General features: G+C 40.4%; 2 protein-coding genes across 4 annotated transcripts in view; both read right to left on the minus strand.

The window, feature by feature from the left end:
- CMYA5 (cardiomyopathy associated 5) overlaps positions 1-20,008 on the minus strand; it is a 46,754-nt gene extending 26,746 nt beyond the window's left edge. For both annotated transcript variants that reach the window (XM_063181099.1, XM_063181098.1), the window contains exons 1-2: positions 19,738-20,008; positions 934-11,170 (exon numbers count right to left, since the gene is read on the minus strand). In XM_063181099.1, the coding sequence (XP_063037169.1) occupies positions 934-11,170; positions 19,738-19,892 (10,392 nt within the window). In that variant the 5' untranslated portion in view covers positions 19,893-20,008. The remainder of the gene's footprint in view (positions 1-933; positions 11,171-19,737) is intronic.
- Positions 20,009-21,041: 1,033 nt separating this feature from the next.
- TENT2 (terminal nucleotidyltransferase 2) overlaps positions 21,042-27,490 on the minus strand; it is a 43,951-nt gene continuing 37,502 nt past the window's right edge. For both annotated transcript variants that reach the window (XM_063181101.1, XM_063181100.1), the window contains 2 exons: positions 26,589-26,668; positions 21,042-24,775 (listed from right to left, as the gene is read on the minus strand). In XM_063181101.1, coding sequence (XP_063037171.1) covers positions 24,701-24,775; positions 26,589-26,668 — 155 coding nt within the window. In that variant the 3' untranslated portion in view covers positions 21,042-24,700. The remainder of the gene's footprint in view (positions 24,776-26,588; positions 26,669-27,490) is intronic.

Here is a 27,490-nt window from a genome sequence, read left to right on the forward strand (position 1 = left end):
CTATTAGGGGAGAACAGCTTGGATATAGTGGCAAGTAGGACTTTATAAACTCTTACCTGTGCTGACACCACAATGCTATTGGCACAGAATGGTTTGGGTTGGAAGGGACCTTAAAGGCCATTTAGTTCCTATTTCCTTGTCATGGGCAGGGACATCTTCCATTAGACCAGATTGCTCAGAGCCCCATCCAGCCCAGCCTTGAATACTTCCAGGGCTGGGTCATCCACAACTTCTCTGGACAACCTATTCCACTGCCACATCACCCTCACTATGAAGAATTTTTTCCTAATTTCTAATATAAACCTCCCCCCCTTCAGTTTAAAGACATTGCCCCTTGTCCTGTCACTAGATGCCCTTGTGAAACCTCCCTCTCCAGTTTAAGGCCATTTTGCAGATGAAAGTGAATGGAACAGCAAATAAGTTGGTACTTCAACAAAACTGTGTAGGGTGATTTGTCTAACATCTCCAAGCAACCAGCGCATGTAAGTGGGACAGGGAACACTTTATGATGTTACCAGTCTCCACATATGAAGGTTTCTGTACCTTGTCAAGTGAAGTGAACTGCTGTTACTGAAGTTTTATTTTCATAGAAACAACATTCTTCCCATTTCTCCCCCTACATATCAAAACCAGAACAAACTTATACAGATAAGACTGAAAGATGGAAGTCTGCTAGCAACTACATATAAACAAGACCATTCAAACTTATGAGTAAATAAAAATACCAGCTTAGCAAGTCTAGGACTCCAGAGAATACCTTAATAAGATGGTCTCCCTTCAAGATCTACAGCAGGTGTGTAGGAATAGTTTTTATTTAATAGATACTGCATCTTAGCTTCTGGACTACTCTTGGAAACCTCTCCTCTTTACAATGCAAGAGAACTGGAGAAATTAGCCTTAGTAGCTTCTTTTTTTGCCCAAATTAGTACTTACCTTCATCTTGGTTGCAGCATCATCTAGTGTTGTGACTTCATGGTCTTTATGCTCGCCAAAAAGCTTATCAATAGCAGATATTGGGCATTTGCAGTGGTAACAATAAGTGTCTACTTGTGCTTTTTTCAGTTCTCTCTGTGGGCTCTCAACTTGAGGAATGTTTGTTGCTGATTTTTCAGGATACATCACCACAAAGCCTGAATCTTCAAGCTCAACAGGAGTTCTTTGTTCTGGCTCATTAACAAATTCATAACTATCAGCAGCATGATCAAAGGAATCCCTGTCTTCAAATAATAGCTCCTCGTGTGTAAATTGAGATGATATTTCATCTTGCAAAAGCTCTTCTTGTGTAATCACATCATAGTCCATTGACTCAGCAAAATCTTCATAAACATCACCGTGCTGCTCCTCTCTTTGCAAGTCTGGATTTTCTGTTTGCTGAATGGTAGGAACACAGGACAGATGTTCCTGAGTAAACTGATCATCTACACTGTCTTCAGTGGGAGCCCTGACATATGGAACATACTTTTCCATCTGAGGAAATGCTGTTATATCTTGCTGTTCTTCCTGCTCAGTACTAGCTTCTTGATACGCAGCTCCGTGATATTCCACTTGATGACTGTATCTTTGTTGACTTGGCTGCTCTGGCAACTCTTCAGTTCTTTCTACTGGTACATTTTCTTCTTCTCTTTGTTCAGTGGTATCAGTTCCTGCACCTGAAAGAACTGTTTTGCTTCCAAAAGGAACGGCATGCGTTGGCTTGCAAATTGTTGCTTGAATGTTGCTGTCAACCTGGAATTTGTCTCTCTCCATAACAACTCTTTCTGACAGAACCTCAGTTCTGACATATTGAACATCACCAGATCCCTCCTCCTGGTTATTCTCTGACCTCCAAACCAAAATTCCTCCCCTAAAGGACTCATCTTCTGGTATCTGATCTTTCTGAGGCCCAATGGCTTTACTTGGAATTTCATCTTTAAGAATGTATTTTTCAAAATAAATTCCAGTTCCATCATCTGTGTCTGAATTTCTGCTAGGGAAAGAAGCATTAGAATTACCACTTTCTTCATCGGAGGGAGTCTCATCCTTTGTCTTTTCTCCTACTGCTTCTGCATAGAGGTCCTTGTATAAAAATGATAGAGCCGGTGGCTCCTCTAAAAGCTCTGGGTTAACAGCAGCAACAGTAGTAGGGAACAAGAGAGATCGTTCTAGCACTCCTTCTTCTGAATCGAAGAGCGGGGTTCCTGGTGACTTGCATTCATCTTCTACATTTGTAATGCTTTTATTGCTAGAATCAATTGATTTCTGCAGTGGTAAAGGTTTTGAAGCATCTGCGTAGGATTGCATTTTGCCTTCTCCTTTTATGGTACCGTAAAAGACTTCATCCAGGTCCTCAAGTAAGGAAAACTCTTCCAAAGTATCTACCTCAGTACTCTCTTTAAAAGGTTTGGCTTCTTCCTTAGATTCATTGGGGTCTTCTGTCACAGGAGACAATGAAATTCGTCTTTCAAATTGTGGCTTAATTGGGGATTTGTCATCAATCAATGTATATTTTTCAAAATAATCCATATCAGCAGTACCATTATTAGGATACAACTTGGCACAATTATTGTTTTCTGGCAACAGGAGATTTTCTTCTTGAGTTTCTTCAGTTTGCTCCTCATCATCCTTTTTGACCAATTCTGTTAGTTCATGGCTTGCAGTCTTTCCCAATAGAGAGCTTTCTGAAATTTCTGTGATTCTTCCAGAAGTTAGGGCTCTCTGGCCATCCTCGACTGATTTTCTTCTAAATGAAGGATTTGTTTCCAAGTATTCTAATTTATCAGGCATGTGTTTACTTTCTTCTTGATCAACAGAGGAAATATGTGTAGGTGCATGAATATTGAGTATTTCATAACCTTCTGAAATTATATTAAATAGATCTTTTTGTTCAGTAGTCTCCAGACCATGCTGGCTGTCTTCTACAGCACTTGCATGTACCATTTCTTCCTCTTCTCCTCTCAGGTAATGTTCAGACACTTCAGACATTTTGCCTACCTCCAGATGTTGCATTGCTTCAGTTTTTGTAGGGTTTAAAGTACTAGTTTCATGCTCCAGAAGTTTATGTGGACCTTGATTATCTCCTACCAGAGATGGTAAATCGTACCTCTGTGTTTTGGGACTAGTGTCTGAGGACTTCCTGTGAGAAAATTTATTTGACACTGATTCAGAAACTCTAAATGTATGTCCCTTAGTCTCTGTAGTCCCATGAACTGTGAATTCTGTGCAACTTCCAGCTGGGAATTGCTTTGATCCAAAATTGGAAGCTTCATTTGGAGTAAGCTGAATTCCTTGTGTGTCTACTTCTGCAGCCCCTATTGGACTAATTGAGCAAGCTTTCACCTCTTCTGCCAGCCAGCTAGCCAGCCCAAAAGATGGAGTATCTGGGTTCTGCTTTTCTTCAGAACTTGAGCTAAGGGGCTTAATCTCTGCTGAGGAGAGGCTACCCAATTCACCAGAATAATGCTGTGTTTTGTGTGTCACATTTTCTTGAACAAGGTCTGACGGAACAACTCCCAGATGCTCCAAGGTTGTATGCTTTTGGTCTTCAAAACCTTGTTGCATTTCACGTTTATGCTCTCCTTCAGTATAAATGCCTGAAAATTTGTTAGATTGCTTTCCAAGCATGTCTGCTACATCAGATAAAGATGATGGAATATTTTGTTTCTCTTCATCATCAGTGAGAGCCACTGATACTGGCTTTTCAAGTTCTGACTTTCCAGGTAATTTATGAAAAGGTATAAATGACTCTGATGACACTGCTTGCTGGTCTGCTACACCAGTCACCTTTGACTCTGTGGTCATTGCCCTTGGCCCTGTGTATACATCAGGTTGCATTTCTTGCTCATATTGCTCAGTAGTGAATTTGGGTGAACTTCTGAGCTGGTCTGGAGACAAATATATTGTATCCAACAAAGAAGATTCGGGCTTGTCTTGGTCTTGCACTTGAGACCTACTCTCCAAGTGCGCTGTCTTTAAGCTTGCTGTTTCAGGTGAACTGAGTTGAATTTTTTGCAACTGTTGTTCATTGTGTGGTGGAATTACATGTTCGCACTCTGATTGTATGGGCTGGGTAATAAATGGCTGCATTTTTTTATTTTCTTGTTTAGCAAGGGACTGTGTGGGAATCATATATTCAGAAACTGGTTTTGAGTAAGGTGGAACTTCTTGCTGGCATGTTTCATCAGCTGAATAAAATGGAACTGAAACTTCAGACTGCAGTTTTGAAGGTACAGTCAGGTAATCCTGACTTTCTAGACTTTCTGTTTTATCTGTAGAATATGATAAATTTAGTTGTTCAGATTCTAATTGTATAGCTGTATGAAAGTAATGTGGAGTCTGTTCTCTCTCAGCTTCAGGTAAAATTTCATATTCAGCCTCTGACTTTGCAGCTACAGGCAAGTGTAGAAGACTTTCTGTATTCTCTACTTCTTTTCTTGCAAAAGAGGACCCTGGCTCAGGCAGAGCAGTTTCTAAGTGTTCTGTTTTACAGCTGGAATAAGATATTTCTAAATGTTTGGGGGGTGAGCCTCCAGTTACAGGTGAAGACTTTGGACTTCCTTCAGGGCTTGTTTCAGAGACAGCATGTGAAGCACCCAAAGGTACAGGCATTGTTTGTTCAGTAAGAGATGAATATGGTTGAATTTTGTGGCTGTGTGCTTCCTCAGTGGAAAATGATAAATTTTGTTGTTCAGTTTCCAGCTGAGCACTTTGAGATGAAGGAGCACCAGTGTCTTGCTTCTGTGAATATCCTGCTCTCAGTGGGGCCATTTCATGCTTTTCTGCTTTGTAAGTAGGACTTAATAAATCTGATTGTTTGAAATCTGGTTGCGTAGTTCCCTGCACCTCGGTCCTGACAAAGGTATGTGCTACAGAAGGTGTTTCTGGCTGCTCTGTTTCAACATCAGGCGACTGCAAACTAACATGTGGCTGTTCTGGTTGGACCTCATCCCTCCACTTTGTTTCGCCAGTGAAATATGGTTTCTCTGGATGCTCCAGCTGGGCAGCCTGTGGTTGATCTGCCTTGCTACAGGAATATGATAAATCTAGTGGCTTTATTACATTAGTCTCTGCTTTGCCAAGAGAGTATGACAAATCTGGATGTTTTGAATTCAGTTTTTCTGGTTGCAACTGTTCTGATTTTCCTGTGGAATACGAAATATCAGAAGGAGTGAACCCTGCTTGTGCAGCATCCTGTTTTTCTGTTTTGCCAGAGGAATACAAGAAGTCTGGGAACTCCCCTTCCACTGTAGATGTATTTGGTTGCTCTTCCATGCCATGAGGACTTGAAAACACTGGTTGCTCCAATTTTAGTTGCACTATTTCCTCTGGGTGTAATGTATAGCTTCTTCTCTCCTGTTTGACGTCCAGCTGTGCACTTTGTTTTTCTTCACTAACAGAAGAGGACAAATCCGTGTGCAGTACTTTGCCCGTGGCATCCATGACACTTGCATGTTCAGACTCAGGTAGAGCAGCCCATGATGGCTCTGTTTTGACAGATGAATGCAACAAACTCTGTTCTTTCAGCTCTGGCTGAGTTGTTTTATGAGGTTCTGCTGTGCCAACAGAGAATGACAAATCTGCATATTCTGAGTTTGCTTGGGAATTTTGCATTCCTTCTGTATTCTCCATAGAGCACTGTAGCTCAGGGTGTTCTGCTTGCATTCCTGCATCTTTCCATTCCTCTGCTTTTTTGAGAGATGATGAAAACTCATTTGTCTTTTCTTGCTCTGGTTGAATCTTTTCTTGCTGTACTGTGCCAGCGGAATGAAATAAATCCAGGCACTCAAAATCCTCATCAGCAATTTGAATTTGCTGTGTTTCACCAATTGAACATGATAAATCCATTGTTTCTGCCTCTGGCTGTATGATTTCATGGTGTTCTAATGTGCCAGCAGATAAATCTGAATGGTGTGATTTTGCGTTTAAAGTCTCTTGTTCTGCCTCACTGAGAGAACGACATAATTCTAAATGTCCCAATTCTATCCATGCTTTCTCGCCTTGTGCCTCTTTTTTGAAAGAATGCAAGAAGCCTTGCTTCACCTCTCCAGCAGTTTGTTCTTGCTCTGTTGTGCCAGATAACAGATCTGGTTTTTCTAACACTGGTTGTGTAGTTCTTTGTGGCTTTCCTTTATCAATGGAATGCAGTGAATCAGGATGCTTTGGCTCTGCTTTTAACATTTCTCCTTGCTCCATTTTTCCGCTTGGGAATGGTGCATCTGGAACTCTGTGTTTCTCCTTTGCAGCTTGTGAATGCTCTGCTCTGCAGACAGACTGTTCCTCTTTAGAGCATTCCACAGCTGTGTGCTCTGTCCCTCGTTGCCCCACTTCCCTCGTCAGGGGTGCCAAGCTTGCATGGCCTGGCTCCAGCTGTGCAGGTGGGATTTGCTCCATTTTGTCATGACCATACAATGCACCTGGCTTCTCCAATCCCAGCTGGATTGTTTCCTGCACTTTGTTGAGGGAATATGCTAGCCCAGGGTGTTCAGGTTTCAGTTGTGATGTTTGCAGCCCTCCTACTTTGAAAACAGAGTAAGGCAAATTAGAATGTCCCTGCCCTGGTTCTTCCATTTCTGTTTCCTCTGCTGTACCCACAGAACGCAACAAATGTGAAGTTTCCACTTCTGGCTGAGCTGTTTTCTGTTCCATTTGTTCAAAGGGATAAGTTTGCTCTGTTTCTTGTACTTTTTGTTGTACCTCTGTGATGTCCAGAGGAGATATTGCATCAGTATGCTCCACCTCTGGTGGTATCCTTTCATCATCTGGCCTCTCAATGGAAAATGATAAATTTGGTTCTTCCAAGATCTCCTGGGCACGTTCTGAAGTGTCCCTTTTATTGGGAGAATGTGTTAACTTTTCTTGCTCTAACTCCTGCTCTGTGGCTTTCTGCTGCTTTAATCTGCCAAAAGAAAGTTTTCTGTGTTTTTGATCCAATGCTGCTACTTCTTCCTGGCTTGTCTCACCGGTGGAATGTGACAAATCAGGATGCTTCATCTCCCATGGTGCAATTTCTGTATGTTTTGACTCTATTTGTGCAGTTGCTGGAGAAGTTCTTTTTTTACCTACTTTAGGCAATTCTTGGTGTTTAGACTTAAACTTTTGAGTTGATTGTTCTTTGCCTTTACCAAAGAAAAAGGATGAATCTGAATATTTTGAATCCAGTTGTGAGCATGACTGATTTGGGTATTGAGATTCTATTTCCATATTTTCATCTTGTGCTGCTTCACTCAGGCTTCCTTGTGAATCAAAATGTTCTGATTTTTGCTGAGTTTCTCCCATGGTGTATGAGAGCTCTGGATGTCCTGACTCCAGCTCCACAATATCAACTTGCTTTGATTCACCACTGTCCCATGAAACATCTGGATGTTCCACCATTACTGGCTCAGTTTCTTGTTGCTTCAAATGGAATGGTATGGTTGGTTTTTTCAATAATTTTTCTTGCTCATGAGAGGAATATGGCAAATCTGGATACTCTGAAATTATTTCCATTTCCAGTGGAGCTTCTTTTTCACTGGAAGGAGGCAAAAATGTTTGCTCCAGCTCTTGATGTACTATTTCTTGTTGCTCTGATTTGTGCTGCACAATTTCCTTCTCTGTTTCTGTACTTGCATAAAATGTTTTTTCTGGATATGCTAGTTCTGTTTGCATTTCTTCTTGCATTTGTTTACTGAATGAATATGGCAAAGATGGATGCACTAACCCTGGTTGAGCTATTTCTTGCTGTGCCAAATTATTTTGGTCTGTGACCTGTGGCTCTTCTTTACCCAGGCTTTCTGAAATACCTGAATACTCTGTTTCCATTTCCACAGCTTCTTGTTGATCTGTTTCCTGCTGTCTCACCTCTCTTTGTACTGTATCTTGTTCCATCCTGCCAAAGGACTGTGAAACATCTGGCTGGGGCACATTGAGTGATGGTGTTTCCTGTTGCTGAGTACCAGCAGTGGAACAGGAAGGAAAAGACTGCTCCCGCTCCATTTGTGCTGTTTCCCAGGGCTTTGCTCTGTCAGTCAGTTGTGACCACAAAGTTCCGGCCTCGACTCCTTCTTGTGTCGCTTCTTCAGTGGTAAATGAGAAATCCCTCTTTTCTGAAACTACTTGTACATTTTCATGCTGCTCTGTTTCACTAATGAAACATGATGGCTCTGGACCTTCTAAGTTTCTCTGTACAGCTTTTTGTACCGTCTCTCCCTGGGAATACAGTGGATCAGTTTCTTCCAGCTTTGGTTGCAATTTTTGATGTTCTGTTTTGCCAGCAGAATATGTTGTCTCTGGCTGTTTCACCTTCAGCAGTGAAGTTTTATTTTCCTGTTCTTTTTGGGTAGAATGTGGCCAAACTGGAAGCTCTGACTGTAGTTGAGTAGTTTCTCCTTGCATTGCCATGGCAGAGGAATCCAGCTTACCTTCAGACTGTGACTCCTGCTGCACAGGCTGTGGCTGTTTTCCTTTGTCAGTTTGTGACAGTTCTTTCTCCTTTGTTTTATTAATGGGATGCGATAAATCTGAAAATGCTGTTTCCAGATACCCAGTTTGTTGTATCTCAGCCCTTCCAGTGGAATCAAATCTATCTGGATGTACCAACTGGAGTTCTGCAGTGTTTTCTTTCTCTGCTTCCTCCATCAAACATGGTAAATCTGAATGTACCTGTGCAAGCTCTTCTTTTTCTTCTTGCTTTTCTTTTTCAGGGGAATAAGACTGTTCCTGTTCAAAAGGACTGAATGCATGGTTTTCTGTTTCTTCCCTGGAAAGCAAAACTTGATGTTCATTTTCCAGCTGTGCACTTTGCATTTCATTGGCTACTTCCTGGGTGAAAGAAGAGTCTGGATTACCCATCTCCAGCTGTGCACTCTCTGATTCCACCATTTTTTCTCTGGAATATGATAGATCCACAGATCTATCATAGCTGGAGACCTCTGCCTCCAGCTGTCTGTTGTCTGATTCTTCCATTTCTTCCCTGGAAAAAGAAAAGTCTGGATGCTCCATCTCCAGCTGCGCACTCTCTGGTTCTATTGTTTCTTCCTTGGAAGAAAATTCTGATTGTTCTGTCTCCAGTTGGGATCTCCCTGATTTTTCTCTTTCTTTTGTGGAAAAAAGCAGTTCTGGGTAGTCTGTATCTGGTATTGCACTCTCTGATCCCTCTGTTTCTTCCTTAGAGTATGAGAAATCTGTAAGTTCTGTCTCTAGCTGTGCACTTCCTGGTTCCTCTATTTCTTCCCTGGAAAAAGAGAAATCTGGATGCTCCATCTCCATCTGTTCACCCTTCAATTCCTCTGTTTCTTCCTTGGGAGAAGAGAAATCCAGATGCTCTGTCTCCATCTGTGTTGTCTCTGATTCTCCAGTTTCTTCAGTGGAATATAAGAGGTCTGGATGCTCCATCTCCATTTGTCCACCTTCAGCTTGTTTGTTTTCTTCAGTGGAAAAATCAGAGTGATCAAAATCTACTGCTTTATTTGTAGCTGAAGTTTTCTGTGTTTCTTCTGTTTCTGTATGAACAGGATATGAAACGCCAAAATATTTAGAATCTATATTTTCAGGAATTGGTGGTTTTAATTTAATTCCTTGCTTCTTTGTTTTCTGAAGTGAAAAGTCTTGTTCAGACTTTGTTTGGTTCTCCAAATGAACATTTTGAGTTCCTGAAGATGGGGTCTTTTTACCCTCTTCTCTTTCAGCTGAATACATTACACCTGAAGTTGCTGACTCTGACAGTGCAGTTGATGATGGACACTCAGTTTCTTGCTTTTCTGTTTCATTTCCAGAATGTGGTAAAAGCACATGTTCAGACTCAGACTGTGCAGCTTCTGATGACTGAGGAATAACATCTTCCTGTCTTGTTTCAGTTGAAGTGGGATATTTGGATTTAGCTGATGGAACATCAGGTAAGCAAGACTTTTCTATTTCCCTCTCAGGATGTTCTGACATAGATTCTATAGGCAAAATATGCTGGGAACTAGGTCTATCTAATTCACTAACAAAATCTGCTGAAACAGACTGTGGTGCAGAATTAGGCTGAACTTCCTCATTCTTCACTTCATCTAGATGATCTGATGCTGGCAGCAGGGATTGGTCTGGCTTCTTTTTTGCATTTTCAGCTGAGGGAAGCAGCACTTCTTTTTTGTCAGACTTGAATGGTGTGGAGGTTGTTGACTCTGTTATTGATGTTCTGGCTGTGGCTGAATGACTTTGCTGCTCCCTGGCTTCTTCATTCTTCAATAAATGTTCTGAAACCTGATTTGGAGTCTCTAAAAGAGGTTTCCTCTCTTTTCTTTCTTCATGTTGAAGAGTTGATTCTTTCATTTTATAAGGTTCAATATTTTCAGATGAAACATCATTCTTCTTAGTAAGCTGTTTTTCAAGAGGTGATGTTGGTGAAGAAAAGCTTTGATTTGCTTGTTCTGTGAGTTGCTCTCTTTGTTTCCTCCTTCTCTCTGAAGGTGTTTCAAGAATTTTACTTCTTGCTCCCTGGAAATGTTTTGGATATGTGGAGAGTGAACCAAACTTCTGCAATCTTTCTTTTACTGATGTTTCAAGGAACTTTTCAGAATCTCCTGAAGCTGAGCTACTTCTCCGGATTCTGTTTTTCTCCAATGTTTCAGGGGCTGGCCCAGTACCTCCAAAAATAGAGTTGAACAGTTGGATTCTAGCTTGTACTGGCCCTCCAAGAATTGGACCAACTTTTCTCAGTCTGCTCTCCCTAAATATTGATCTTATTGGAGCACGTTTTACGGGCTCTTCTGCGATATTCTCTTGATCCTCTTTGTTGTCCAACATTTCCTCATCTGTGTCTTGTGTTTCCACCTGCTCTACATTCAACGTGGAGGCTTGCACATCTCCTAGAACAGTTCTTGGTTCTTGCCTTTGCATTCCAGAAGAGTCACGTTTTTTATTGCACTGGCCTCCCTTTGGTCTTGTAGCCATTGGCACCTTATTTGAAGATTTGCGTGTCCTTTTCCGAATGATCTTGCCTTCATCCATAATAAAGATAACTTTTCCTGGAGGAGAACCTACTGGTGAACTTTCCATACTGTAAAGATCAGAAGTTGTACTTGTTTCTGAGGTCCAGGGAGTAGAACATCTGCTCGAGCTGGTTTCCCAGGTTATTCCACTGTCTTCACTTTGGCATGTTACCATAGAAAAGGAAGGGTTAGTCATGATGTACTGCAGCTTGGGTTTCACATCTTCACTTTGGATAAGATCTTTTAAACTACAAACAAAAAAACAAAAGAAAGCTCTAAAAACATACAACAAATTAAATTATTGGAGGAAAAAGCTGAATTTATTCATTAAAATTAAAATGGCTTTCAAAGTTGTAAAAATACTGCATAAGCATAGATTTTGAAGTACAAGCATAAGAAAAGTAATATTTCATCTCACAACTATATTTTAGATGAATTTAGATGTAAAACTGCATGTTGCAAGGTCAATTCAATGAAGGGGAGGTGTTTAAAAGATCTTGACAATGCAGGAAGAACAGTCTTTGATCTGACCTTGTTTTGCCAGTGTGAGGTTGAGCTGATTCTGAGGCTATTCTCCAGCATGTGTTTATTTCACAGTATAAATTAAACTTTTCATTAAACACTTCAAAGATACTGTCAGTGTTTTAATAGCACCCACACTTGCTTTGCGCAAGTGTGAATGATTATACAATGCTCAAAGCAGTAGTCTATCCACTGGTTTGTTACTGTCTTCTCATGTATTTTATCCTCTGAGCATTCTTGATACTTTACAAAGTAATTTAGAATACATTCAACAATTAAAATATACTGACACCTCCCCAAATGAAACTGCAATGTTTTATAAAGGTAGTTTTAAACCCTATCATGTGTAATCAATACACTGTCATATGCTGTAATCAAATCTTTCAGCTAAAATAGTAAAAAGGCTGGAGAAAGGCTTTTATGAGAAGCTTTAGGAAAGAAAACATCAAATTCTTCAAGTTCTTAAAATTAAGAGTGTAAACATTAGCATAAGCAATTAAAAGACACAATGTGTGGAGGGTTTAGTATTTTTAGGCTTGCAATATTTACTTAAAACAAAAAAAAAAAAGGCACAGAAAAGTTAATCAAAGCTCGACCCTAATATTTCTTGAGTAGACAGTAGTTCATTTATGGAAATCACATTTGTAGCTGATGGAAAGAAAGGGAGAGTATCTGCTGGATAAGATGTAGCCTTCAGTAGAGCAGAAACAGTGAATTTTGGGTGGGACACTTCCTTTACACAGTTACATAATCACTCTGTTGCTCCCATGGACGAATGCACATTTATGGCCACACAACATCCTGCTTCCACTGAACAGAGGGAAGGGTCACTTTTCCACTGAAAAAGAGAAAAGCGTTTCAGCTAAAGTGAAGAAAGCCAGCTACTGATCAGGGATCAGAAAAGCAGAATCCGTCTGACCAACTGCCAGAGGCTGTGGCCCTGCACCACACGGGTGCCAGAGATACCTGAAGTTTGCAGAGGCAGGCAGACACCCCTGAGGAGAAGGTGGCACCATGCCAGAGGGTACTGAGCCCCTGTCAGAAGGCAGAGGTCTTTGAAGGAGGAAAACAAATCCTGTGGAAAGTCATTAAGTACTTAGTTAAGCAAACTTTCAGAACTGTAGGTTTTTTGTAAAGGGCACTCAGTGAAAATGCTCAGAACCTAATGGCAACAGAAATGTAATCCTGCCACTGGTGGTGTTACCCTTACCTTTCCATGAATTTACTTTCCAGAGCCCAGAACCAGAAGGGCTGTCCTGGGCTGGTCCATGCTCAGGTCTGTGCAGACTGAGGCACAGTTCATCTCTGATGTCAGTGCTAACTGAAGGCTGAAGTCACCCCGTGGGACAGTAGCCTGACCAGCCCATGGTGGAACCTCGCAATATCAGACTCCAGTGATGGAGCTTAAATCCAGTTGTGGTGACAGGGCTGGCCTGGAGATGGTGGCTGACAGCACAACTGGAAGGTCCACAATTCAAATCATGTCTGAGAGTGCAGTACTGAATAATTGCATGTTAGCCAATTGCCTCCTGCCCCTCAGACCCAGCCCTCAGATTTAAGCCCCAGCATGTACAGCTGATTATCTGCCTTGGTATCACAGAATCACAGAAATTCTAGGTTGGAAGAGACCTTTAAGATTATCGAGTCCAACCCATGTTCTAACACCTCAACCAGATCATGGCACCAAGTGCCACATCCAGTCTTTTTTTAAACTCTTCGAGGGATGGTGACTCTACCACCTCCCTTGGTAGATGATTCCACTATTTGACCACTCTTTCTGTAAAACACTTCCTCCTTAATTCTAGCCTGTATCTCCCTTGGCGCAGCTTGAGACTGTGTCCTCTTGTTCTGTCTGTTGTTGCCCAGAGAAAGAGACTGACCCCCAGCTCACCACAGCCACCCTTCAGGAAGCTGAAGAGAGTGATAAGGTCACCCCTGAGTCTCCTTTTCTCCAGGCTGAACAACCCCAGCTCCCTCAGTCGTTCTTCATATAGCTTGTGTTCCAAGCCCCTCACCAGCCTCGTTGCCCTCCTTTGGACACGCTCAAGCATCTCAACGTCCCTCCTAAAGTGAGGGGCCCAGAACTGGACGCAATACTCCAGGTGAGGCCTCACCAGTGCTGAGTACAGGGGAAGAATGACCTCCCTGCTCCTGCTGGCCACACCGTTCCTGATACTGGCCAGGATGCCACTGGCCTGTAAGGCCACCTGGGCACACTGCTGGCTCATGCTCAGCCGACTGTCAGCCAGCACCCCCAGGTCCCTTTCTGCCTGGGCACTGTCCAGCCACACCGTTCCTAGCTTGTATCGTTGCAGGGGGTTATTGTGGCCAAAGTGCAGGGCTCGGCACTTGGACTTACTGAACTTCATCCCATTAGATTCTGCCCATCCATCCAACAGTTCCAAGTCCCTCTGCAAAGCCCTCTGTCCCTCTGTAGACAGACTAGCTCCATAGGTGAAAACTTACAGGCTGGAGAAAGAGGTATAGCAGAACACATTCATGCCAATTTTTCTCTTAGTTTTTCCTTTGCCAGTTCCATGGCTTAACACTGACTTGGACATAGCAAAATATGATTAAATTAAAAAAACAAAAAAAAACCCCCAAAAAATCAATAGCAATACTACTAAGGAAGTTTTCAGATGTTTGAGTCTACAATAACAGATATTTTTTTTAACATTTTTCAACTTCAAAATCATTCTTATATTTTAAACCTATTTTCTGCACTACTTGGTGCAATTAAATAGACGTTCATACAGAACAGAGCAGCACTCCACTCAAGCTGATATTAATGAATAAGTATAGATTGCCCTGGCCTGCCTATGCAAAAAGCTTAAATTATATACCTCATTATCTCATTTTCATGGTCACAAACTAGTTACAGCTCATATTTCTCTACAGTGTGAGGAGATAGTGCTTTACACTTTTAAGACCAGAATGAGAGACATGGAACTAAAACATTTACTTCCAAAGCACTTCAAATGCTGCCCTTTTATGAACTGTTTACAAACTGCACAGTAGTAGCTGAAAGACCCCTCTCTAGTCAGAGGAAGCGTTTGCCACTGGAAAAAGATGTTTGCAATATTTGCAATGTTTCAGCTCGTAAATGTAGATATGAAGCCACTGACATCCAGGGCAAAAGCCAGTGCTGTCTTTTTTCCATGTAGACATTTCACGCCCATTCTTGTTGGCATTTATATTATCAGCATGTTATTTCACTTCTAGGACATTGACTTAAACCTTTTCTTAGTCTTGGAGACACTGACAACCAGTTGTGTTGCCATAATAGCTCAAACCCAGATTTTTCTTCCTGCCTCCTCCTGCTTCTCACAGCTCCCTGCTTCTCATGACTTCTGTGCTGTGTCCATTAGGATTTCAGGTTTCTAGTCCAGCCTTGCAGGCTGCACAAATGTTCCTTTATGAATCATATGAGGGAAGAGTTTTCACGACCCCAGCTGCTGTTGTGTTCACACAGTGAGTGGGGTCTACCCACCTGTGCACGCCACTACTATGAGATATACATGTAGCCAGCCTATTAGCTTTCTAAAATTCTACCTAGCCTCTTTTATCCTCTTCGTATTAGACCTTGCCACTGCTGATATAATAAAAATTGTAGCTGTTTGCTGCAGAATTTCTCACAAACTGAAAACAATATAGATTAAATGACCAAGGTGTCAACCTATCTCTGTAATCTGCACAGACAAGATCTCATTTTCTGAAAGCTCCTACTTCAGGCACAGTGTAGGAGTGGTGGAAATTGGTATTGCCAGCTTGTCCTCCCAATTGAAGGAAGCACTTCTCTGTGGTTGTGTTTTTATTCTGTACATATCTGTAGTTTCTGCCTTTACCATGGTGCCCCTTTCCCCCTACAGCAATGAGTATGCTCAGCAAGTGTCTGCCTTTTGTTCTGCATTTCCCAGGGCTACAGCTCATCCATCTTCTTCAGACTAAGTGAACTAGGAGCTACAGAAAGACATAATTTCAAACCCAGCCTTCCACCTTTGACTTCTTTCAATTAATGATGCTTTGTCTGGCAATGAAGTGGCTCATGCATCTGTTGAAATACAAAGGAACTACTATATGAAAACAGTAAGACAGCTGCTTGCCCAGCTACAAAGCTGGGGTTTATGATGAGTAGCTGGGAGCCAGGATCTGGGCTTGTTTCACAGGTTTTGTTCCATCTCTTATGAAGGAGCATAGCCTGGTATAGTCCTAGTTTGTTTTCCAGACACCAGGTCATGTCCTAGAGGCATTGCCATTTGCAGGATCAGATGCTGCTTGAGAGATCCACAGCACCTCCATGCCCAGGGGTCTGCCATGCTCCTGCATTCTGGATTCTCCACCATGTTGTAGAGGGAACACAGGTACCAAACACTTCAGTCTGGGCGGGACACTTCCTTTACACAGTTACATAATCACTCTGTTGAGACCCAGTGGGGAACTTCTTGAGTCTGAGAGCCCTACGCAACACAGGCCTTTATTAAGGACTCAGTTTTAATCAAAAAGCTAAAGAGAAACAAAACATGGAATGGCCAGCTGTGGGAGCAAGTGGGGGCTGGCTGCACCCCTCCCCTCTTCAATGCCCCCACCTCAGCATTCTGGCCCATTTAGCTGCTCAGTTATCTTTTGCTTGAGCCTTTGCTGTGATGTGCCTGAAATGGCCCACACAACTCTACTTCCTACTTCTCCCACGTTCCCTGCTGCAGGTGGCAAAAGAACAGCTCTGCCAGCCTCTTCCACGCTGGCCCATGTCAGGCACTGCCTCATCTAAAGGCATCTAAAATCACACACACTTTCCCCATGCCTTTCTCTGCTTTGGGTACGGTATGGTAATTGTTATTTTCGGAAGACAAATCCACAGTACTCCCCACCCCTTTCTTCTCACCATCCATTTGCTATCATTCCAGTCTTTTGCTCTCCTAGATGCTGCAACATCCCCCGCATGGCAGGAAGACGCCTTCTCCACTGTCCTTCCCTTTATATTCATTTTCATCAATCATTATAAATGACACTTGTCTCTAATGCTTACACACCTCTGATCTTGTGTAAGATTGTTTGCTTCATTAATAAAACAAACAAACTCAACCCCTTCCAGAATTTAAGGACTTTCTCCCCATGTTTCTCCCCTTCTACTGGTTATAGGTAAACACTAAACAAGCAGATAAAATGCTATTTACCAGCAAACAAGCTGTCTGGAAACAGTTAAATTGGCTACAGAGCCATTTTTATGTAAACCCCACACACAGACACATCCAGAGACCTTCCCACTGTAGAAAGAAATCAGCTGAGAATGGTCTGAAAGACAGAACTGTGTCAGAACAGCTCACCCATCACATGTTTGTTAGACACACAAATATTGCAGTGGGTATGTCAACCAGTTGAACAGTAAACAATTTTGCTTTAGTTAAGACTTAATTTTCACCATTGCCAATACAAAAATTAAAACCTGTTAACTTCCTACTCATGCTTGCCTTAATACAGTATTTAAAATATTTTCCCTGTTTAGGTGATTGATTGGATACATGGAGCTAGAAACAGAAGTCATCTACCATGATCATCTATCCTAGACAGTAAAATGCCCAAAGGCAAGAAACAATTGTATGGGCGCTATACAGATCAGTGGCATTTTCGTGCTGACAAGGTTATGAAACCCCTATCCCACCTTTTTAATAGGTTCTGATGCTGCATGTTAGTCTCATTACTTATATAAAAAAGTGTGCTAGGAAACCAAATTATTTAAACATTACATTAATAAGGGAAATAAAGACATGAAACCTAAACTCTTCTGTCTTTCACATGTATGCCTTGTAATTTTGAGACAAATAATCCTTTCTGCTCCAGCTTTTGGGATTTTATTTGCTGCAGCTGCTGCACAGTGTGGAAGCAGAGTGGTTTGGTCAGAGCTCAGGGCCTGGTGTCACAGAGGACCACCAGGGCTCTTCTACTTGTTTCACAGAGGTGCTTCCTGACCTTATTCCATGATTCTCATATAAATTAGGTATGAAGCTATTTAACATGCTTGAAAGGCAGAAAAAGGAGTCAGCAGGAAAGCTGACTTGCACTGTTCAACTGCGTTCAAAGGAGGAAAGCAGAAGCAACAGAGAACTTGGGGTTGTTAAAAATAAATTGATGGCAGCAGGGTCCAAGGCAAGCTGCCTTCAGCCAAGTTTGCATATTAGTTACATCTCCTCTAAGCTATGTTTTCAAAGCCCATGCACTCAAAACAATCTGTTCTGCAATGGGGATTTGAAAACCTGTTTATCAACAAATAATTACCTCATGGCTTGAGTAAGTATGCCCCAGGGGCTCAACCTGTCTTATCTTGCCAGGAGCTCTGCCCAGGCACTGACCAAAGGAGGAGGCCTGAAGCTCAACAACCCTGCTGACATTTGTGACAACATCTAAGCAATTAAAAAGTCAGTTTTATTTAACTTTTCCAAGCTACTGCTAAGTGCTTGTTGCAGTCACCACATTTGTGCTGAACCCAAAATTTTACATCTCCTTTAACCTAATTAAACAAACCAATTTATATATGCTCAGTTACCACTTAGCTTAGCTGTTAAAAACCTCTCTGGTAGACTATGACCTGTTTATTAGTAAGACAGTTAAGGACAAAGAAAAACTCTGCTGTGTTTAATATAACTGGGAGCTAAAGGGAATGTTTGCTGTGATTTAAGTAAGTGCTGAGATGCAATGCCCAAATTTGCATTGCAGAGGTTGCCAGCCAGAAGCAAGACCCATCTGTGAGGAGCTGCTAAAAGGCACCCATGGTAAAATCATCCTCTCAGCAAAAGTAGTAAATAACTGTGAGGCTACATAGATTTCACTCCCTTTTTAGTTATTCCTACTTGTGTTTTGCAATTTCAGTTTTATTATTAGCTATTTAATTCTGGATTCTGTTAAAAATTATTTATCTAAATCATGGTTTAGCTGTGTGCAGTGAGCAGCTCCACTCCATGGACTTCAGCTGGTTTTCTTGCAGGGATACAGCCATGTGCAAACAGTGTTTTATTGGCATGTAATCCCTCTCTCTGCTAGTATAGGACTGAAAAGCCAACATATCCCTTGAGAATAAAGCAGCATTACACACCAGGTGTTCCCTCATTGTGGGAAACTAGCTCTTTATTTTCAGAAGGGTTTTCCTAGAGTACTAGGATACACTTCTCCATTTGGCTTTTGTTCTTGCAGCACTTTGGGTAGGTCAAGCTGCAGAGCGCTCCCCACTGCCATCTTTTTTTCTCCAGTGACCATCAGCAACGTCAGAAAGCACTTTGAACTGTGATTCACACAGAGCGGTGGTAAATGCAGATGGTGTCACAGCACAGAGGTATTAGAAACTATATGACATGTTTCTTAAAAAATGGGTTTCTGGAAAAAACTCAAGCTACCAATATTAACATCTTAGGTTCTTCTACAATATCCACTTAAAACTGATGGGGTCTACTCAAGACAAGGAAGAAATATTGAGACTTGGTATGGGCTGGGGGACTCTCAGGCCTTGTGGTCTCTGTATGAACCCAATGGTGCTGGCACAGCCAGAGTCTGACTGACTGGACCAAGTTGCAGACGCCTCTGTATCCTGCGCAGGACCATTGGGCAGGGCACTGGGCCACAGCCTTGCTCATTACATTCCTAACGGTAGGAGAGCAATCACAGGACAATAAACTGTTTCTGTGAAAAACTTAAGAAAACAAAAATACTAAGAGAAAAAAATTAAAGATCAAAGGGATAGAATATTTCCCATTTCACCACAAAAATCAACCTTACAAATCCTGACCAGCAATAGGAGACATGTTCAACAAATTTTTGAACATTCTTCTTCTTTCTTTTCAAGGAAAGAAGCAACTGAAGAGGGAGGGACAAGTGGGAAGGAATAAAGGGCCATAAAAAGGAACCAATTTTAATGCACCATTATAATCTTTGAGCATTTTCTCCCTGACAAGCAAATCTGCAAAGCATTTAAGATCCATATGTGACAAAGAGTCAGCCAGAGAGGGAGGAGTGGAAGGAGATGCCACTTGAGCTGGCATATCAGAGGATCTTTAAATAGAAAAGCTTTCAGGGAACTCGGGGTAGGCGCTTACCACACAAAATTTAATTACAGCCATACTCATCTGAAAAAAATATTACAGCCCTCTACTCCCCCCTTTTTTATCTACAGCAATAGGGCAAGGGAAGGCAGAAAAGTCAATAAACCAGCATGGGACTCCAGTTCTGGCATCTCCTGGGGGATGATGATTTGGGGAAGAGTTGCCAGCTCCCTCTGGGGCTATAAATCCCTTGGGGGGGGACATACCTATTAGTCAGCTCCTCTGCTTCCTCTGGGTCCACGGCCTCCTCCTCCTCCTCCTCCTCCTCCTCCTCCTCCTCTTCCTCTTCTTCTTCTTCATCTCCTATGAAGGACGAAGTCTCGGATGCCCTGTCACACTCAGCACCAAGGGAGCCCTCCATTCCCTTCCCTGCTCAGGCCCTCGCCGGTGATGTTTACCCCCAGCCCTGTCCTCCCCAGGGCTGCCTGAAGCAACTGTCATCCCCAGTAGCACTCACTTCTCCTGACTCAGGGCAGTCTTTAAATAGAAGGCAGCAAAGTTACAGCGCAGAGTCGCTGCTGTTCCTACCCTGTCTCCTAGCACCAACCCAGTGCCAGGACACGTGGCCCCGTGGCCACCTCTCCAGCTGCTCTCCCCCTTCGCCTGCCACTGCTGCCACAGAGTTGTTTCTACAGCAGACAGGGCAGTCAGGCAGCAGCAGGGAGCAAGGGGGCCAAGCAGACCTTCCCCAGCCACCTCTAGCAAATTCGGGGTGGATGGTACAGATGAAGTAGAAGGAGAGTTTATCTGTGCCCCAAGAGAAGGTACATTTGACAAGTTCTACCCTTCAGCACAGCCAGAGTGCCTCAAGCTCGAACTGGAAAGGTCAAATATAGTAACTAGTGAATGAGCCTCTGAAAAACACATTTAATTATTAATACCGTACTGTAAGAGCTATCAGATGCACTGTGGTATTTAACCATGCAAAAGGAACGTATTTAAACCCTTGATTTATCAATGTGTTAAATCACGGGACATTTAAAACTTCCTATTTGAGCAGACTTGAACCAATTATAAAGTAAAGATATACTATACTACCATGCAGAGTTTAGGTTAAGTCACATTTATGATTTATTATTCTGCATTTTACAAAAAATGCAGTGCTTTTCACACACAAAACAGAAATATTTCCCATCTGTATTAGTCAACATAATGACTTTATTAAAAAAAAATAAATTTTAGAAGAGGAGGAAAAGCACTAAACCCCTGATTCTAAGTAAAGAACTTCCAAGATATCTCAAGTATAAACAACTGTTTGCACAGTATAACTCCAATGCCCCCAGCTTTTTTTTTTTTCATTGTTCTTCAAATAAATATCTGGTAATAAATCAATCAGCAAACTCTTCCTGAAGAGTGCTGTAAGTATATAAACACCCAGCCATGTACTTCTGACTACAAGCTATCTCTGCACACAAAATTAAAATTCTCCTAACATTCCTAAACAGTATGTACAGGTCTTTCTGCTCTCTTGACCTACACAGTGACATATGCAATTTACAAGGTGACAGTGTAATTTTTTGAAAAGTGTATTTTGAAACAGATATTAAACTAAATTAAACTCTACATTTCATCATGAGCACAGACAGTGTACACAGCAAAATGTAAAGAATAAGAAGTACTCTTCCTTAAATTTCATGTGGAAGGCAAGAGCTTTACAGGTCTTCTAGAAATGCTTATAGATGAAATATACATATATTGCACAAGTTTTGATCAATCTTCATCACAGCAAGAGAAAGGCAAGTACTCTTTTACCAGAAACCCTTCAACTTATTTCTATCTGTACTTCTCACAAGTGAATTTGACCTGTAAATGGACCAAAATCGCACATTCTTTCATGCTCTTCAGACAAGCATCACACTCAGTAAAATCAATGGAAATATTTATATCTGAAAACACAAGGATTACATAGAACAAGGCAAAAAAACCCACAAACCACAAGACAACCCGTAGCAGTACAGTACAATAAATCAAGAGTGACATTCTGTGATGGACTTAAATTTAACATCAAATATACTGTGACTCAAGTCCAGTAACCCAAGTTCAAGTAAAGCACTAGTTCCAAATAAATGTTTGGGATTCACAAATATAATGTGCTCACAAATGCTAACTTCAGGTTTTATACAAAACATCTTACATCCCTTTATCATCACTGCCTGTTTCTCCCAAATCACCATGTCATCCTGCAGTGTGAGTCTTAAAATTGATTTATATTGGTTTTTTGTGAGAGATTTTTAAAAAGTAACACCTTATACTGTCAACTCACCTAAAGGTACTCAGAGTTCACCTACACATTCACATTTCAGGACAAGTGAGAGCAAGACCTAGAAGAGAAACTTTAAATTTCACAGTGCACAGCCTATGCCAGTTCTGCATCACTGTCACCAAATATGAAGCTCTTGCCAACGTTTGTTCCTACTGTGCACCTTTGAGCCTGTTAATTTAGAAGACACTAGTGGTTTTTAACACATGAGGTGAGAACAGACAAGAAAACCCAATGTCAAAACGAGTAGTCAAGAATAATAATTTTAAAAATTAAATAAATAAAAGCGCTGAACAAAACCAGTTTTATTTCAAGGCATTAACAAATTTCAAAGAAGACAGCATCTTGCACAGACACTGACACCTTGGTCAGCTGCAAAAAATACCTTTTACCAAAGAGCTCTTAGAAAAAAACTATTCCTGCCAGGATGTATGCCAAGGGATAAGAAGGTAGAAGTTTTTATTTTTAAAATTTTTAAATTTTAAATTTTTTGAATTTTAAATTTTTAAAGCTGAGGAAAGTTGAAAATTTTACCCTAACACTAAAATTTATGGTAGCCATTAGTGAATTTTTTACTCTGAATACTTGCCCAGAGATGAAAACACAGGTCATAAAACCTCAAAAAACTTCAGACTATACAGAACTGAATCCAAAGTTAAAGTCCAGCTCCTACCCACTCTCCCCAAGCCATTTACTTTGTGGTATTACATCTGAGGTTTTCTGACAAAAGTTGCAGCCCACTATTTAACAAATATGCTATCAACAGTCCCATTCCAAAAAATTTGGGGAAAACTACCATCTAGATTTTCTGGTTATAGACATGGTTTATCAGAAGGACATAAACTTCAGAAAAAAATACAAAAGGATTCTTTTGAAAGACACAGACTGTTGTGGACCTTACCTTGTATTAAAAATACCACTTAATTAGTAGGGCATTTTTATAGAGTAGTTCAGGGATACCACAATGTTTTAAACTAGCCTTTTAAAAACAGCTAGGAATTAAATTAAACATGAAGCATTAATTTAAGGTGTAAGAAATGTTGACATATTAGGTGATGCAATACAAACTCATAAGAGAGTTTTATGCCTTTTATAAAATTTTTTTTCTCACATTCAGCTCACTTAAAATGCATTTAAACCAACTTTAAACATTTATGTCCCTTCTTATTTATCTTAGGTTGGGAAAGTATTAAATTTTCCAGACAAAGATATAGCCAACATGTTTTTCAAGAAGATACAGCCAACATTCTCTTTTCCCAGAATCTACATAGAGCTTGTAGAGCATCTCTGAATCCAGACATCATCCTGTCCTAAAATCTTGTGCTTCAGTTTTACATAAAGTGAATCAAAGTGACTGTTTCACTGATACTCAAGTCTACCATCCTATAGAAAAAGGGCAGTGAGGGTGAACATATGCAAGGAGGAAGAACATTTCAGTGGACTGCTGGAGTAATTTTAAAACTGAAAGACAGTTAAAATTAAGAAGAAAAAGTCAATTGCAGAAAAAAGTCAAAATTCTACATAGAGTAGACCATGACAAAGTGTGTAGGAAGTAATCTCACATCAGACATATAGTTTACAGTACTTAGAACTTCTAAAAAAACTAGAACTTAATAGTTTGCACAAGAAGACAATGCTTGTTATTCTATGGTTAGAAGAGTTTTCACAATTTTGTTAGAGAAAGAAATAAACCAAACTTTTCACAGATGTACTGCAGAATAGCCATGACAGATCTTGATGAATTGCAACAATGGGCCTTAGCTCATGGGGCATTTCCTATTCTACTTAATTATAGGAAATACTTTAAATATGCAGTACAAAATAACATAAATTGGAAAAATAACCCGTATCTTCCATATATAAACTTTATTTCACTGGACACCATAGAAAATATTAAACTTTGAAAAATGGAAGTATGAATTCAACTTCAGTGGTAAATACAACCTTAAAAATTAATTGGTCTTCAATAACAAATATATGAGAGACACAAATTGTGCTATAGGAGGTCTAAGAGAAGGATTGCAATTTTTTTGGAAGAGCTATACTTTTCAATATTACTTACTTAAATTCAATTTACAGTGGCTGATCAATTCACAAACATTTACACAAAATCAAATAAGAAGTCCAGCTTATTTTAGCACTGATGTGAGGTGTTTTGATTTTGATTTGGTCTTTTTCTCCAAAAGAGGCACCACTACTACTTCAAATACGTAAACGGAAGCACAAAAAATTTTCCTACCTACTCTGTGTGAACGTGAAGCATTTATGTGCACTGAATTGAGCTTTTTTACTTCCACTTCTTCATAGGACAACTGCTGCTTGAAAATTTTGGTTTAGATAACAGTTCTTGATATTCAGAGTACTACCAACTATAACCTAGCTTCATTTTCATAAACACTTGCTTGTTATTCCAAGTAAAAGTGAAACAAAACTGGAAAGTGCAAAGTTGAGCAGAAGTGTTTACTGCAATTCAGCAGGTGTAAAGCACAGACTCTGTTCATCAAGAAGTTGGTAGTGCACAGTGCCTTAAGAATGTAGTCAATTTGCACATGGTTTAACTTTGAATGTCTATCTTTCATGATTAAATCTGTCTGAAATAACGGCTACACAGATCACACAAGAAACAAGTCAGTATATCCCCATACTTTCCTTAAAATAGATGTATTCTTCTTGTTTGCTGTGAGTTTCTTCTAGAAGTCAACAATGCAAGCATTTTCAGAAATCGTATCTTGAAGAGCTGCTTTAACAAATACTGATAATAAAATATGCCACATCCTTATAAACATTTCCTTAACAAAAGTTTACAGAGAAAAACAGGTCATAAAAACCATGGGGTGAGTGCCTCTTGATTTTGACAATGTTCTTTAGTTCAGCAGGATCCAAAAAAAAGGGAAAATGAAAGAAGCCAGTTATCTTTTCTGTTTGACTGCTTTTAAGGGCAATATACAGTTCAGGTCTTTCTTCTCTCGTAATAACTGCCAAGCCTGAGGAAAAAAACCACAAAGTTTTTTAGAAAAGACTATATAATCTTTGCATTAAAACTTAAATACCGTTATAAACAGTAAGCATCACAGTGCCACAAATATAAGGTTGATTTTTTCCCCTTCTTGAAAAGAAAATTTGTGGTTTGAGGTATTTTTTGTCCTTTGGTTTTGGGATTTTTAAAGGGAAGCAAAATCCAAAAAGTACACAAAACGCAATAAACTAATGAGGAAGGTAAAGTTTTTCAAGAAGAGACTGGAAATGTTAACAATATTTAAGCATTACACTGGTACTCTAACTGCAAAATAATTGTCTAAAATTCACACATGTTAAATGTTATGCACTGCCATTTCCAGAACTAAGATGTGTCTGTAAAATAGGTTATTTCAACTTTTTTCTGTGTTCCAGTGTAAGTTTCAGGACATCTGCTATTCCATGAGCTTGCAAACAACTGCAATGACCCTCCTGTGTTTATACAGAAGTCATTTATACTCCAATGTGTAATGAAAACCTCAAGAAGAATAATCCTCTCAAGGACAAAACAGATTGCTTAAGCTTTTTTAAAAATAGTGCAGGATATTAAAAAGTACTTGCACTTTTAGAGCAATTGTCATTCTAATGGTATCTGGTAAAAAGGACATTTTTCAGGGCTGTTTCACTCTAGCATATTGCTTCCAGACAGCTAGGATCAAACATCTACTTTTACATTTTTCAGAAAACCACAGAGGTTTGAAACAAATTTTGTTAACTGAAAACTCTGGAAAGAGAAGTTCACTCTAGTTTCAGAGTACTGTGAGAGCCTAAACCACGTAGTGAATGTGACTTTAGCAGATTCACAAAATCAACTATTTTATGTACCAGTATGTGAATGATTCAGTATTTTGTATGCTAACATGGTTTAATAAAAGAAAAACTTATTAACATTTCTGAATAGAATTACAAGGAAAATGACTAAGGTGTCTCTTTTAGCGTTTGCTCTGTTACAAGTATTGGCACTGAATTATGTTTTGCTGGAGAAGCCTTCAAGGTACTTGAAGACATGAATAACTGGAGTAAACACGAACCTCCAAGGACAGCTTAACAGGGGAGTCTTAACTGGTTAAAGTTGGAAGCCACTAATCCCTAGACATACCTACATAAAAAATAGTCAGAGATCTCAGAAACCTAGAATTTGAGTTGCAATACCTATGCAATGCCTATGATGGGAGAGAAGCATAAAAGAGTTGATAGCAAAAATTTTCAGAAAAATGCTTAACCAAAGTCTAAATTTTTCCTTGTTTCAAAGTGTCCTTTCGTCCCCTGACTAGGACAGTAAAAGTTCATGTTTGAACTACTCATGTTCTAAAATTATGAGTGTGATCTCCCTAAAGAAAAGTACCCACCTAAGTAAGTTATCAAAAATCAGAAAACCCCCATTATTTTCGTGGTGATATTTATTAAAAAAGGGGATTGTAAGAAGAATAAAATATTATCTATTGCCCCTCAAATAATGTAGGAATAAATAATAAATGAAAACAAAGTTGTAACTTTAGAGGTCTTAACCACTGTTAGAATTTTACACACACAAGACAATCTAAGATAGAGGGTTTTTACTAGTTTGAGTACCCATTTCAGTGTAAATCTGAAATTTAATGGTAGACATTAAAGAATATTCTTAAATGATCCACATATTTTTTAAAACATGCATTTTTACTACTTACAGTACAAACTATAAAACATCAGAAACAGGCAGGTTTAATGACTAGCATTTTCAAGACAGTAAATCTATCTTGAAAAACAAAGTAACCAGAAAAATTACATGAGATTACTTTTTACCTGTACAAGTTCACCTGTGATCATATCAAACTTCTGTTTCTCATGTACAGCTCTAGCAGTATTTGTCCCATCAAAGGGCTCTGCAAGATCAAAATCAAACGTGAAAACTTAAAGAAATCTAGAGTTGGTTATCTCTGCTAACAAAGCAGGGTCAAGCATACAACTGCTTCCCAAAAGTGCTTTAAATACTCAATTCCTCTTTAGTTCTCATGCTTTCTTTTTATGTAACATTTATCCAAAAAAACCCAAACCAAAACTAAACTAAACGAACCAATAACACAAAATAACTGCCCCACCACAAGAACAAGAAAACCCAAGACAAAACAAACAAACCAATAAAAAGGAGGAGGGAATTGACAACAACAACAAAGAAAACCCAACCACCAAAAAACCCCAAAACCCAAAAAAACAAAAGAAAACCCCCAAAACCAAAACACTGAATTCTCTGAATGCTCTGAATAGAGAGCACTGTCAGAGAGACAAAGCCGAGCAGTGCAGATGACACTATAGGACAGGATGCCATCCAGAGGCATATGGACAAATTTGTGCAGTGGGCCCATGCGAATCTCATGAAAGTTCAACAACTGCAAGTGCGAAGTGCTGCATGTGAGTCGGGACAATCCCAGACACGATTACAGACTGGAAGAAGTCACTCAGAGCCGCCCTGCCCAGAAGGGCTGGAGGGTGCTGGTGGCTGAGAGGCTGGACATGCCCCAGCCACGGGCACTGCCAGCCCAGAGAGCCACACGTGTCCTGGGCTGCATCCAGAGCAGGGTGGGCAGCAGGGCAGGGAGGGGATTCTGCCCCTCTGCTCTGCTCTGCTGAGACCCCACCTGCAGGGCTGCATCCGCTCTGGGGGCACAGCACAGCAAGGACAGGGACCTGCTGGAGGGAGTCCAGAG

Source organism: Melospiza melodia, chromosome Z (genome assembly GCF_035770615.1).
Source record: "Melospiza melodia melodia isolate bMelMel2 chromosome Z, bMelMel2.pri, whole genome shotgun sequence".
Lineage (NCBI taxonomy): Eukaryota > Metazoa > Chordata > Aves > Passeriformes > Passerellidae > Melospiza > Melospiza melodia.